General features: G+C 43.4%; 2 protein-coding genes across 6 annotated transcripts in view; one reads left to right on the forward strand and one right to left on the reverse strand.

The window, feature by feature from the left end:
* The window catches only part of acad11 (acyl-CoA dehydrogenase family, member 11), a 90815-nt gene extending 82148 nt beyond the window's left edge, over window positions 1–8667 (forward strand). For both annotated transcript variants that reach the window (XM_084326465.1, XM_084326466.1), the window contains exons 17-20: window positions 1446–1600; window positions 2014–2130; window positions 6294–6403; window positions 8034–8667. In XM_084326465.1, the coding sequence (XP_084182591.1) occupies window positions 1446–1600; window positions 2014–2130; window positions 6294–6403; window positions 8034–8148 (497 nt within the window). In that variant the 3' untranslated portion in view covers window positions 8149–8667. The remainder of the gene's footprint in view (window positions 1–1445; window positions 1601–2013; window positions 2131–6293; window positions 6404–8033) is intronic.
* A 52-nt stretch (window positions 8668–8719) lies between these two features.
* Window positions 8720–12068, reverse strand: part of u2surp (U2 snRNP-associated SURP domain containing) — a gene marked incomplete at its 5' end in the record, with an annotated part of 41246 nt that continues 37897 nt past the window's right edge. For all 4 annotated transcript variants that reach the window (XM_084326137.1, XM_084326136.1, XM_084326139.1 and 1 more), the window contains 3 exons: window positions 8720–9340; window positions 10619–10786; window positions 11933–12060. In XM_084326137.1, the coding sequence (XP_084182263.1) occupies window positions 9202–9340; window positions 10619–10786; window positions 11933–12060 (435 nt within the window). In that variant the 3' untranslated portion in view covers window positions 8720–9201. The remainder of the gene's footprint in view (window positions 9341–10618; window positions 10787–11932; window positions 12061–12068) is intronic.

Genomic DNA, 12068 nt, shown 5'->3' on the forward strand with positions numbered 1-12068 from the left:
AATGTGTTTCTGGGAGGGGAGCAGCTTGAACAGTTCAAATATCTCAGTGTCATTTTAGATCCGACACTCACCTTCAAAAAACATGTTAAGAGGGCGGCTGGGTGGCGCAGCGGACATTGCGCTCGTCACCAACGCAAGAGACACCGGGTTAGACTCCGGCTTGGGCCAGTCGTCATACTAACTCAATTGGCAGAGTTAGCAGGTGGAAGTCGATGGGTGGTAATCTGGACGTTGTGGACAGCGACTCCTACAGGTCGGTTGGGGATGCTTGCACAGCAGAGACAGGAAATGGCGGGGTAGTGTGAGCCTCCCACACGTTACACCTCGCCAATGAGAGTCCGCGCTGGCAGGTGAAAAGATGTGACAGGCTGCCTCCTCGTGTATCGGAGGGAACACGTGATGCAAGGCTTCTATCCTCCCTACAACCGGCCAGTGGGGGGCATATGCAAGCAACGTTCAAGACAGGGGAGGGGAGAATTGGCACAGCAGGTAATTGGGATGGGAGAAAAAAATAGAAAATAGAAAAAGTGGATAAAAAAAAAACATGTTAAGAAAATTGCAAATACCAATCAGATACTCTTTTGATAGTAAAGGTTGCTGACCCCTGGACTAGGTCGACCTCTAGAGAGGATTGCGAGGTGCAGCGCCGACACACAACTTTAGGTCAGAATGTATTGTCAGTGCAGGGAAGTATGTTGTGGAACAGTTTACCTAGCACAATTCGAGAATGTCCAACTTTTACTACTTTTAAACTCAAGTAAAAAAGAAAAAAAAATCTAGAACACCTAGCATGTGACCATATACAGGTGCAGCTCAATAAATTATAATATCGTGGAAAAGTTATTTTATTTCAGTAATTCAATTCAAAAAGTGAAACTCATGGATTATAGATTCATTACACACAAAGTGAAATATTTCACGCCTTTATTTGTTTTTAATTTAGATGATTATTGCTTACAGCCCAAAATGCAGTATCTCAGAAAGTTTGAATATTACATAAGACCAATCAAAGACACATTTTTAATATAGAAATGTCAGCCTTCTGAAAATTATGTTCATGTATGTTCACTCAGTACTTGGTTGGGGCTCCTTTTGCACAAATTACTGCATCAATACAGCGAAATATATTGACTTGTCCATGATATTCTTGTAGACATGTATTTGTAAATGATTGTTCTTTTGTTTTAACATGTTTTTATATTACTCTGTTTCTGTATTTGATTTGTTTTGGGGACTGAGGATGAAAATTAGCATCCCTTGCTAAATCCTGTGTATTTACAGTGCATTACGGTATATGTATTGTCCATTAATACATGCTGTCCCTTCCAAATAAACAAATAAATGAGAAATTAAAATGACATGGCTTGCATAGCCTTCCATGGGTCTATGTAACACCCATATGTCTCTAATGCTGTGTGTGTGTGTGTGTCTGTGTGTCTCCCCAGGAGAGGGCAGAGGTTTCGAGATAGCCCAGGGGCGCCTGGGGCCAGGCAGGCTGCACCACTGCATGAGGGCGGTGGGTCTGGCAGAGAGGGCCCTGGAGCTGCTCTGCCAGCGCGCCGCCTCCAGACAGGCGTTCGGCAAGAAGCTCTACCAGCATGTGAGTGACGGCTGCCGCCCTGAACACGCAGAGACGACGAGGGAAGGAAGAGGGGACAGATGGAGGGAGAGATGGGAAACTGGGAGGGTTTTTGTCCTTCAGATAAGGGTGACTGATGACGCCTCGCTGCCAGAGGATGTCCTGAAAGTGGCGAGACCTCATCCCCCACGAGGACCTTGCGTTGATAGATAAGGCTAGGGTCAAGGTAAGGTATAGGACATAGGTTCAAAACAACATGACGTGAAAATCGGGACAAGAGGCAGCTTCATCGTCGGGAATATAGGCTCTACTGTGTGAATAGAAACTAGTCACTTTGTTGAACTCTTTACGGATGTTGACGCCTAGTGGTCAAGGTTTATAGCAAAAACAAACTAATTTCAAACATGCTCTCTTCTTGTGAACGTCATGTGTAGGAGGCTGTGGCCCACTGGATAGCAGAGTGCCGTCTGATGATCGAGCAGACCCGCCTCCTGACTCTCGACGCCGCCCGCGCTCTGGATACACTGGGCGGCCGAGCTGCACGCAAACAGGTACCCGGATAGTTGTTGGTAACGGGCGTGGGAAGCAGCTGCGATAATGAGCTGTACAAATAAACCTGACTCCAGATTGTATGTAGACCTTAATGCAAACAAATAAATTACTGTATGCACTCTGCCACTAAGTAATCTACTATGCTAATATGTCTTTACTACTATGCACTCGACTGTAGCACTCAAGTTCAACACTGACGAACAATCTTACTTACCCTTAGCTTAGTTGTACCCTTCCTGCTGACTTGTTGTACAGAACTTGTAAGTCCCTTTGGATCAAAGCGTTAGCTAAATGACTAAATCATTGTCAATGTCAATATAAACATGCTGAATGGGCCCACTTTTATTTCCTGTTGCAGTGTGTGTCGATACAATACACTTTCAAAGAGACAACAATGACATCCCCAAAGGACCCAAGTTTATTTCCTGATGCAATGTTTGCTAATGCAAATACATTTGGGTCAAAACTGCTCCCTAGCAACAGAATTCCAATGAAACAGTCTATGGACCCTTTCAGAAGGATTCCGTTGCTAGGGGAACAGCTTGGCCCTGGCTTTAGTTCCTATAAGCCATTGTATTAGCAAACACAAGAGCCATTTATTACCAGTTTGGACAGCAAGGTTTCAAAATGAGTCCTAGAGTGTCAGAGGCTTATGACTCACTATGATAATAAATTGCTCTGAGCAAACACTGCAACAGGAAGTAAGCAGGGGCCCGTTCAGAATGTTTATGTTGTCAGGTTAGAAAAGGTCTATGGCCGACAGGAAATACACTTGGGCCCAAGCTGTTGCCATAGCAACGGAAGTACACTTGGGCCCAAGCTGTTGCCATAGCAACAGAAGTCTTCTGAAAAGGTCCATAGAACAACGAATACATTATTCTATCTCTATGGTTACAGCAATAGCCCCTGATCCCTCTTGTGTTCTGTCGATTACAAAGTAAAATTCCACACACCGGAGCAAGTAATTTATCAAGCTCATTGCTCTTCATCAGACTAAGGGCACAAAACTAAAGATGTGCCGTCATGTGACATGACCTACCCAGTCAGGTCACCTGTAGGTCATAAATGATGACACACGATACAAGAAATTATCTGAGTGAATACATCATCGTACTTAACTGAATCTAAATACTGTGTTAAAGCTACATAATATATATACTTAATTACTTATCTAAACGCGATGAGGCAAAGACCCCGACAGTGATGACCAAGACCATCACACTGTAGGACAGGGGGGCTTGATATATAGCGGCGCCTCTAAGGAAACTTGGTTAGACTAGTGTATTTGTGGCGTTTTTTTTATACGTTTTTGAATACGTTTCATGTCCCTATTACACAGAAATGCGTTTTTTGGCGTTTTTTTGTGGATATGGCTGAAACGCTAAATTGTGTTTGCGTTTTGGAGAAACGCTAAAATACGCGCCGACAACAGCGTGTAGTCTGCACGGAGCCGTTGTTGCGAAAACGCCCATGCGCAGTAGATACCATCTGCGTGCCCTTCCGGTGGACACTGTCCCAAACCAAATAGCTGCAGCTACTATGTGTTGTCAAGTTATTGTTATAAGGACCCCAGTCCAAGCTACAACAGTCTGCATTCCCTTAACAATTGTTTGTATTGTACCCATATGCAATATCGCTGCTGTCGGGACAAAACCTCATAATTCCAAAAACCCAACTTTTCAGCAGATGAAAAAAACTAACACAGATTTGAGGGTGAATAGAGTTAGGAGGTTTAGACAGATGCTCGGTTTAATGCTTTCCCATTGTTTAAACTTTGTAAAACCCACACACACATAGAGGATGATCTACGGAGTTGATTTATATAATAAAAGAAATGGAGTTATGAGGTTGTCCCGACAGCAGCGATATGTTAAATAAAGTTTACATCCATTCATTCTGCTAGCATTACCGATTGGCACTGCCACTGGATAACATGAGCTAGTGTTAGCCATCAAACCCTGTTAGCTCAAAGCTCCTCTTTCAACTTAACAAGCATTAAACAAAATGGCCCAGTCATCTATTCACCTTTGTTTAATACACACAGCGTTGTCTCTAATGTTATCTAACCACTGATAGCTCCCGATATCATCAGTTTGGTGCTGGCTAAGTAGCGTGAGCTAACGTTAGCTTCTAGCCACAATGCTATACTGTTATAATGGCAAATTCCATTGACGTTAGCATGCAGCTAACAATGCTACCGATCTTTTTTTAGACTAAACTATCCGCTCTTGGTGGTCACTTGTGTTGATGTTAGTTTTGTTTCATCAACAAATGACAGGCAGAACACACAGTGAATGTATCCGTTTTGTTTATTGCACTTTTATTAGGCTTTGCTGAAAAAGAATTGCTGCATTGAGTAAATAGGCAAGATGGTGGCGCGGCATAGGCGCCTGCCTTATTGACATTTTCTTTGCTGGAGCTTCCAGGAAGTGTATTGGCACATTCAAGTTCTGATTGGTTGAAATTGCCTTCATGTTTGCCACCTACTGCCACCTACTGCTTTGGCAGTGTACTACATCAGTGTGCTCAGGTGACAAAAACGAAAAAAAAACGAAAGTGTGACTCGAGGCGCACGACGTCGCGGCGAAACGCATGACAATGATACGAAAATTAAACGAAAGGTGTAACCGCACCCTTAAGCAGTGTTGATGAACATGGGGAAAATATATAATAACCAGAATAAGGTCAAACCTAATTGAATATGGTGGCATTAAGCAGACTGCAATAATTATATTTAGAAAATCTATAATAAAATTTTTTTAGAGGTGCATCTCTAAGGGAACTTTAGTGTTGAACATGGAAGATATAATGGATATAATAACCAGAATAAGGTCCACTGATGTACTGAGGGGCAAAACAAAATAGATAGGGTGGCAAGACAATGAGGAAGGCAACCTCAGGCATTCAATTAAGCAGACTACAATAATTATAGATCATAAAAAGGGATGAATGTCAAAGTCTTCATTGAGTTCTTTAGTTTAGTGAAGATCCAGAATGTTTCTCTTTTAAAAAGGAGGGTATAAGAGACTTCCTGGGTAGTCATGTCACATGACACCGGTGGGCTTCTTAACACAATGGCCGCCAACAACTCGTTATAGCCCACCAATCGAATTCTGCCAACAAGTATACTCGTTATTTCTTGTATTCGCTATTACCATTAATAATTCATCCTGCTGTGCTGTGGAAATGTGTGGCATTCTGTCTGAGATCGCAAAGGTCCGATACGCCGCCTAACGACTTGCGGCCACTATTGCACTCCATTTGAAACAATGTGGCTTGTTGTCTGGGCCGAGCTGCGGCGTGGTCTAAATACTCCGGCAAGACAAGCGCTTATAACACATGCATCGACGAGGGTCCGCCCCCCCCCCCCGGGTTCATGTTCAATGCTGGATTATGTTGGATACACGATCGCGACCAGTATTTGGAATTATTGTTTTTGCAGTACATCAGACAAGGTAAGGACTATGTTATCAATCTTGCATTGATCCGATAACTTTCCCCGCGATCGGAGCTTGTGTGTAACGTATCCCGTTGGTAGCGATCAAAGCACGGAGGGGCGCCCCCCCCCCCCCTTTTATGCATGCATGATGAAACATAATACCGATAATCTAGTGTTGATTTCAGATTGATTGTTGATCCAAGCGAGGAATGGCAACGCGTTTAGTGAATTGCACTAAAACGCTGTTTAGCAGCGTTTCCCCGAGATTACACAGAACTACCCTAAAACTATACTGATATTCACCACGGTATAAAACGGGAAATGTATTGATGAAAAATGTATCAGTTTTTTGCAACTTGACCTGAAGAAACTCAATGACAATCGACTGTCATTAGATCCATATTAGCTATAATATTTAATATAGTTTCAGCACTACAAACATTGGCATGTACCCCCATTTCATTACAGCGCTGGCACAAACGGCCATATGCCCACAGCGACCTCCGGCGGTCAATGAATGGGAAGCCCTTTTAGTTTTGTGTCCTTAGTCTGATGAAGAGCAATAAGCTCAAAACGTCACAGATTCTGTGGCGTTAATAAGTTAATTGCAATCGGGAGCTTCCAGTGTGGAATCTTACTTCCTGGTCTCTGCTCACTCTGGTTCCAGCAGCTGATTTCAGTCTATTGGACGTGTGTGTGTTCCTTGTTCACTCTGTCCTGTAGATCGCCATGATTAAGGTGGCAGCAGCCAGAATGGGCTGTAAGGTGGTGGACTGTGCCATCCAGGTGTACGGGGCTGCAGGTGTTTCTGGAGACTTTCCCCTGGCAGAGATGTGAGTTCTCCTCCTGCGTATTGTTGTGGAACCGGACTTTTTTTTTCTTTTAGAAAATGTTCCTAAATCATTCATTCGAATTAATCGATTAATCGCCCAGCCCTAGTGTGAACTAAGCCAGGGGTTCCCAAAGGTTTCAGGCCGCGACCCCCAAAATAACGGTGTCAGAGAGTCGCGACCCCCACTATTATAGGAGGTAAAAAAAAATATATGGTTGAAACATGCAAACGTTCAAACGCACACACACTAATAAGCATTGGAGGCTTTTAACAAGGGCCGGACTGGGGAAATCATTCAGGCCAGGAAATATAGCCCCAGTCAGGGCACTTTTTAAGTGGGGGTTCCCCCAACAGGACATTTTTTATTACAAAGACTTAATTTCCTAGGGCGGTCAGGTGGCGTAGCGGAGATTGCGCTCGTCACCAATGCAAGAGGCTGCGGTCTCGACTCCCGGAGTCAGCATTGCTTGGGCTGATCGTCATACTAACTTGTTTGGCTGGGTTAGGGGGAGGGCAAGTCATGGGTGGGAATCTGGCGTTGTGGACAGCGACGCCTACAGGTCAGGTCTGGACGCTTGCTCAGCGGAGGCAGGACTTGATGAAGGCAGCGTGACCTCCCACGCGTTACACTTCACCAATGAGTCCTCGCTGCCAGGTGAAAAAAGTCACTGGCTGTCGCTGCACGTGTCGGAGGAAGCGTGCGGATGACTTCAGGGTTCCCTTGTACCGACCAGGAGAACATGCGCACAACAACCAGGTAGGGGAGGGGGGGAATTGGCACAAGGACTAAAATTGGGACGGGGAGAAAACGAGAAAAAAATCAGAGAAAGAGAGGATTAAAAAGAAGAAGAAAATACTTAATTTCCTGCATTCTGGTGCAGGAATTTTTCTATTTGTACCCTTTAAATGCCAGTGTTTGTGATGGCATCACACAGTTAAAAAAAACGGGCTATTATGTATGATTAGCAACACTGATTTTGATGGATTTCGTTTTTTTGTAATGTCTATTGAAAATACAATCTTTTATTCAACTTCAGCCCTGATCATAACACCACATTCATTTTATAATTCTAACCCTTTAAATGAGATTGTGTGAGATGGCATATTTGCAATATATCAAATGCAAAGTAGATTTTTCTGGGGGGGGGATTATTACAGGCTAGCATGTGTCAATGATTAGCAACAACTGATTTTGATGGATTTTTTGTTTTTTGTAAGGGTCCCGCCTCCACCAATCACATGCGGCTCCCTTTGTGTGTGTGTGTGAGCGAGCGAGAGAGAGCGAGAGATAGTTCTCAAACTTGTGTGAGTTGCAGTGATCTCCTGGTTGTTCCCCACCTAGGTTATCCAACTAATGCGCCGCTGCAACTAGAAACACTGGTCTGGCCTGCTTCTAAGTTCAGTGGCCTGACTGCATAAAAACAATTACATTTTTTTTTCTTTTTTTGGAAATCTTTTTTTATTAAATCTGGTGACCCCCCCGCGGCGGCTCGCAACCCCCACTTTGGGAACCACTGAACTAAGCTAATTTTTGAGGCAACCAAAAGGGATTCCTCAACAGTATCCATGAAATGGGCATGAAGTAGAACGGCAGTCGCCATGAGATTTCAATACTTTACGTTCATCCTCAGGTATGCGTACGCACGGACCCTGCGCATCGCCGACGGGCCGGACGAGGTGCACCTGTCCTCCATCGCCCGCCTGGAGCTGAGGGACCAACTGAGGAAGACTCAAGCCAAGCTGTGAAGCACACGCCACCATCTGGACGAGCTTCACTGAATCACTGCCTATCTTCACATTATCTGGCATCTGCTAATGAAATGTCAATTCTGCCTTAAAATCATGTTTTCACCCTCTGATGATTTGACTGAATCTGTATCAAGTAACTGTACTTGATTGATTAAGCCTAACAATCATCTTTGTGGTTGTTAAAATACTAGCTAATTTTGTATCAAAATTAAAATGCACTAAATGTAAATACAGGTTGTTATCAAGCATTACAATATAAGTCACTTTTATATTTCCTTAAATTGGATACAAATATGGTAATATTCATTATTAATTTATAGAAATGTGTGACAAGGGGCATATTGTTGGCTTACCAAGCATTATTATATAATATAACGTCCTGGGTTCGATTATGGGCCCTTGACCCATGTTGCAAATCTCCCCCACATTTCCTGTGCTGTATAAATAAAGTAGAAATTCCCTGGAATATAATATCTTTCAAACAATAACCGTGTACAAACCAGTTAATATTGGACAGACCGGTCTTGTCATTTGATCATATCCATTAAAAAAAAACATGACAACCATGTATTAGGAATCCTTTTCTTTTTTTAATTTGAACTACAAAAACATAATTGACAGCATGAATATAAGACTAGAGTCATGGTTACACTCTAAGGGTGTGGTCTACCACTTGGATGAATTCCACTGGGTTGGGGGAGTGGGGGACACACAGGTGCATTATTATCTTTACAATATAAAACAGTAATGGCCCAATAGGCCCCTTCTCACAGGAGCCATTTTGACCTGTTGAAAGATGGGCAAACAAAGGTGTGACTATAGAATAATTGATATCACACCCTTGTCTGCCCGTCTACTTGTCAAAGCGGCGGCGGTGAAGAGGGTAAATCCACTTGATACACAACAGGTATCACCCATGCAATCTCTTCCGTCATTACATGGACATTCACACATGGGGACTGACCTGCCGATTCAGTCAATCTTTTATACAACGTGGCAGGAGGGAGGGAGAATGGGGTGAGGGAGGAGGGAGGGGGGAGTCAAGATTTGTCAGTGTTTACTCTTCTTTGATTTCTTGTGGGACCGGTGTGGGGATCTAGATTTGGAGCGGGACTTCTTGGCCGATTTCTTCGGCGTCCGGGACCTCGACCTCCTGGATCGTTTGGGTGTGCGGGGAGATGAGGGAGACCTGGGGTTGGATTGGATGGGGGGAGAAGAATTTTTTTTATTAATTGAAGAAAATATGTTCATAATGTTAAAGGGGAACCATCTTATAAATGGCCTTTTCCAGTAGTTTGCAATGTTTTCTAGCAATGTGGGGTCTAGCCAGTCCCGTTTCTTCAGTTCAGCTCAGACAAGAACCTCCCCCAGTGAACCAAGCCATTCAGAATTGACATCCTACGTAGCAAGGCGCTGCTGATCTGCATACCTCAGCTCCTTCTGTGGTTGTAGCCACCGCCCACAATCAACAATTCGAGGAAGTTAGTGTAACATTGACGTTATGAGCAAAACGGGCAAGCAGCGAATACGTCCTTGCACTCATTTCCCAATGATATTGTGCTCCACAAGCAATGGGCCAAGTTCGTTTTTGGATTTTTGCAAAGACGAAGGACTTTATAATGCTGCAGTGATTTCCTGGCTGTTGCTAAAGAAGGGAGCTAGCCTGTACCAAGTCTTCGGGACCGAAAGAAAGTATCGAATCAGTAAGTACATACAGTACGTCGTAATTAGTTAATTAGCAGTAGAACCTCGTTCATTCATCCGTTTGTGTCAATAGCGTATTAACGGTACTCCTCCGTGTGTGTGTGTGCATTTCATATGAGAGTTGAAGCTGAGCCATTGGCCATTGATTGACTGTCGGGGTTATATTTATTATGGACAGAAGTTGTCAAATCATTACTCAGCAACTGTCAACTGTCTGCACACATGTGTCAATAGTGTATTAACGTTACTATTTTACTGTAGCGTTTCTGCGTTTAGCTATTTTCCTCTGTGCTAGCGTATCAACTATCTCTTAGGTAGGCTATAGTGCAGGTGGGTGACTGTCACTCAAAGCGCATTGAGAGTATGGGCAGAGCTGTAAGGGGAGAAAGTGCTGCTTGATTAGAAATACAAAACAATGATACAAATTCAAAATAAATCATAAAAAAAAATTTACAGATGTGTTCCATAGACTCACAGGAATTGTGTAAGATTTCCCAAATAGTGAAAGAAATAGTAAGATAGTTCCCCTTTAATTATATGTTCATATACCGTAATTAATTTCTAAACCCAACAAACATACAGTAATGCATATTTTCAAATACTGCTGATGGATTCGGTACAAACACATATGTAACTATTCAAACTTTTAAGGAGGGCCGAAATTTAATCAATAAAAAATAAATGATTGTGGATGTAATTGTTACAATCCTAATAAAAAGAGGTTTTACAGCATGATGTAAAGGATGAAGACGGGTCCTCTCACCTCTTGGAGGACTTTTTGTTGCTGGTGCGAGGAGAGTCTTTATGGGAGGAGCGCGTGGACAGCACGTCCTTCGAGGAGCGCTCTGACTTCTCTGAGCGGGGCGAGGGGGAGCGGCCGCGCCTGTTGCTGCTCCGCGGCGGGCTGGGAGACCCACTGTGTCTCCGTTTCCTAGCAACCACAGGAGAGTCTCTGTGTTAAGGACGCGTCTATTCTTTCCCCAATACATTTCCAGTTTCTGCGTGCGCGTTCTGCGATCTGATTGGCCACGGAAGTTTCTGATGCGATCCGATTGGCCACTGACGTTTCTGGTCATGTGACATGTGCGCCCAATCGCGTGACGAGCTGTGTCTTTGCCCATTTCCGGGTCTAACAGCCTGCAAACTACCTAACGCCTAGTTTATCACTGGTAACTCTTTCGAAGTTGGTTAAGGTTAGAGTTTGGAATCAGGGCTGGTGTTCTATCGCCCTGCTCGAATACAAACTCTAACCTTAACCAACTTCGAAAGAGTGCCTAAGCTTAACCGGCAAAAGAACTTGCCGTCACACGATTGGCGTGACCAGAAACGTCAGTGGGCCAATCAGAGCGCAGAAGGCGAACGCGGAACTGGAAATGTATTGGGGAAAGAATTCAGGCGTTAAGGACACACTGTACTGTAATGGCATCATGCCAGTAGGGCTGCAACTAACACCTGTTTTCACAATCGATAATTATTACTTCAATTAATCACATAAAAAGAAAAAAATAAACATTTTCGTACAATGCTCTTTCAAATACCTTGCAAAATGACGGTTATAAAACAAAAAGCGTAAAAAACTAAATTGTATGCAATACATCAAGAGTGCAAAAAAATATATAAGTCTCCAGTTTGTGGCTTTTCTATACATCAAATGGCTTCAACAACAGACCATGGAGGTGCAGGATAACATAGACCCAACTAATCAATTGTAAAAATAGTTGCCCTTTTTAATACCACCTACAGCAAAATTGAAAACCAATTTCACGACCATAAAAAAAGAAAAAACAGCTTTAAATTCTTGCGGTTCCATACAAGCTCTTCCTAGACGAACCAAGCTCCAGATAGCACCGTAAAAAAACAATGAATTGAATACAAAAACATTTCATATATTTAATGTTATTTTCATCTCCCGACATCCGGGGTCTGCCCCCCCCCCCAAAATATGAATACCTGTGCAAATGAAATGTAAGACTTTTTAATACCATTTAAGGCCTTAAATTTGTAATACCTGCAGATCCCCTGGATTAGTAGTTAGCCCTAGTATCTACAGTGACTGAGCAGCGGAGTAGCTTCTAACCTCTCTTTTCTGGTCGGGGTGTCCTCCTTCTCCTTCTCCTTCTTCAGGTCTTTCAACCGGGCCTCCGTTTTCTCCTTCTCCTTCTTCTCCCGCTCTTTTTCCCTTTCAAGCTTCTCCTTCTCCTTGTCCTGCAGCA

Source organism: Notolepis coatsorum (genome assembly GCF_963971535.1).
Source record: "Notolepis coatsorum genome assembly, chromosome: 12".
Taxonomy (NCBI): domain Eukaryota; kingdom Metazoa; phylum Chordata; class Actinopteri; order Aulopiformes; family Paralepididae; genus Notolepis; species Notolepis coatsorum.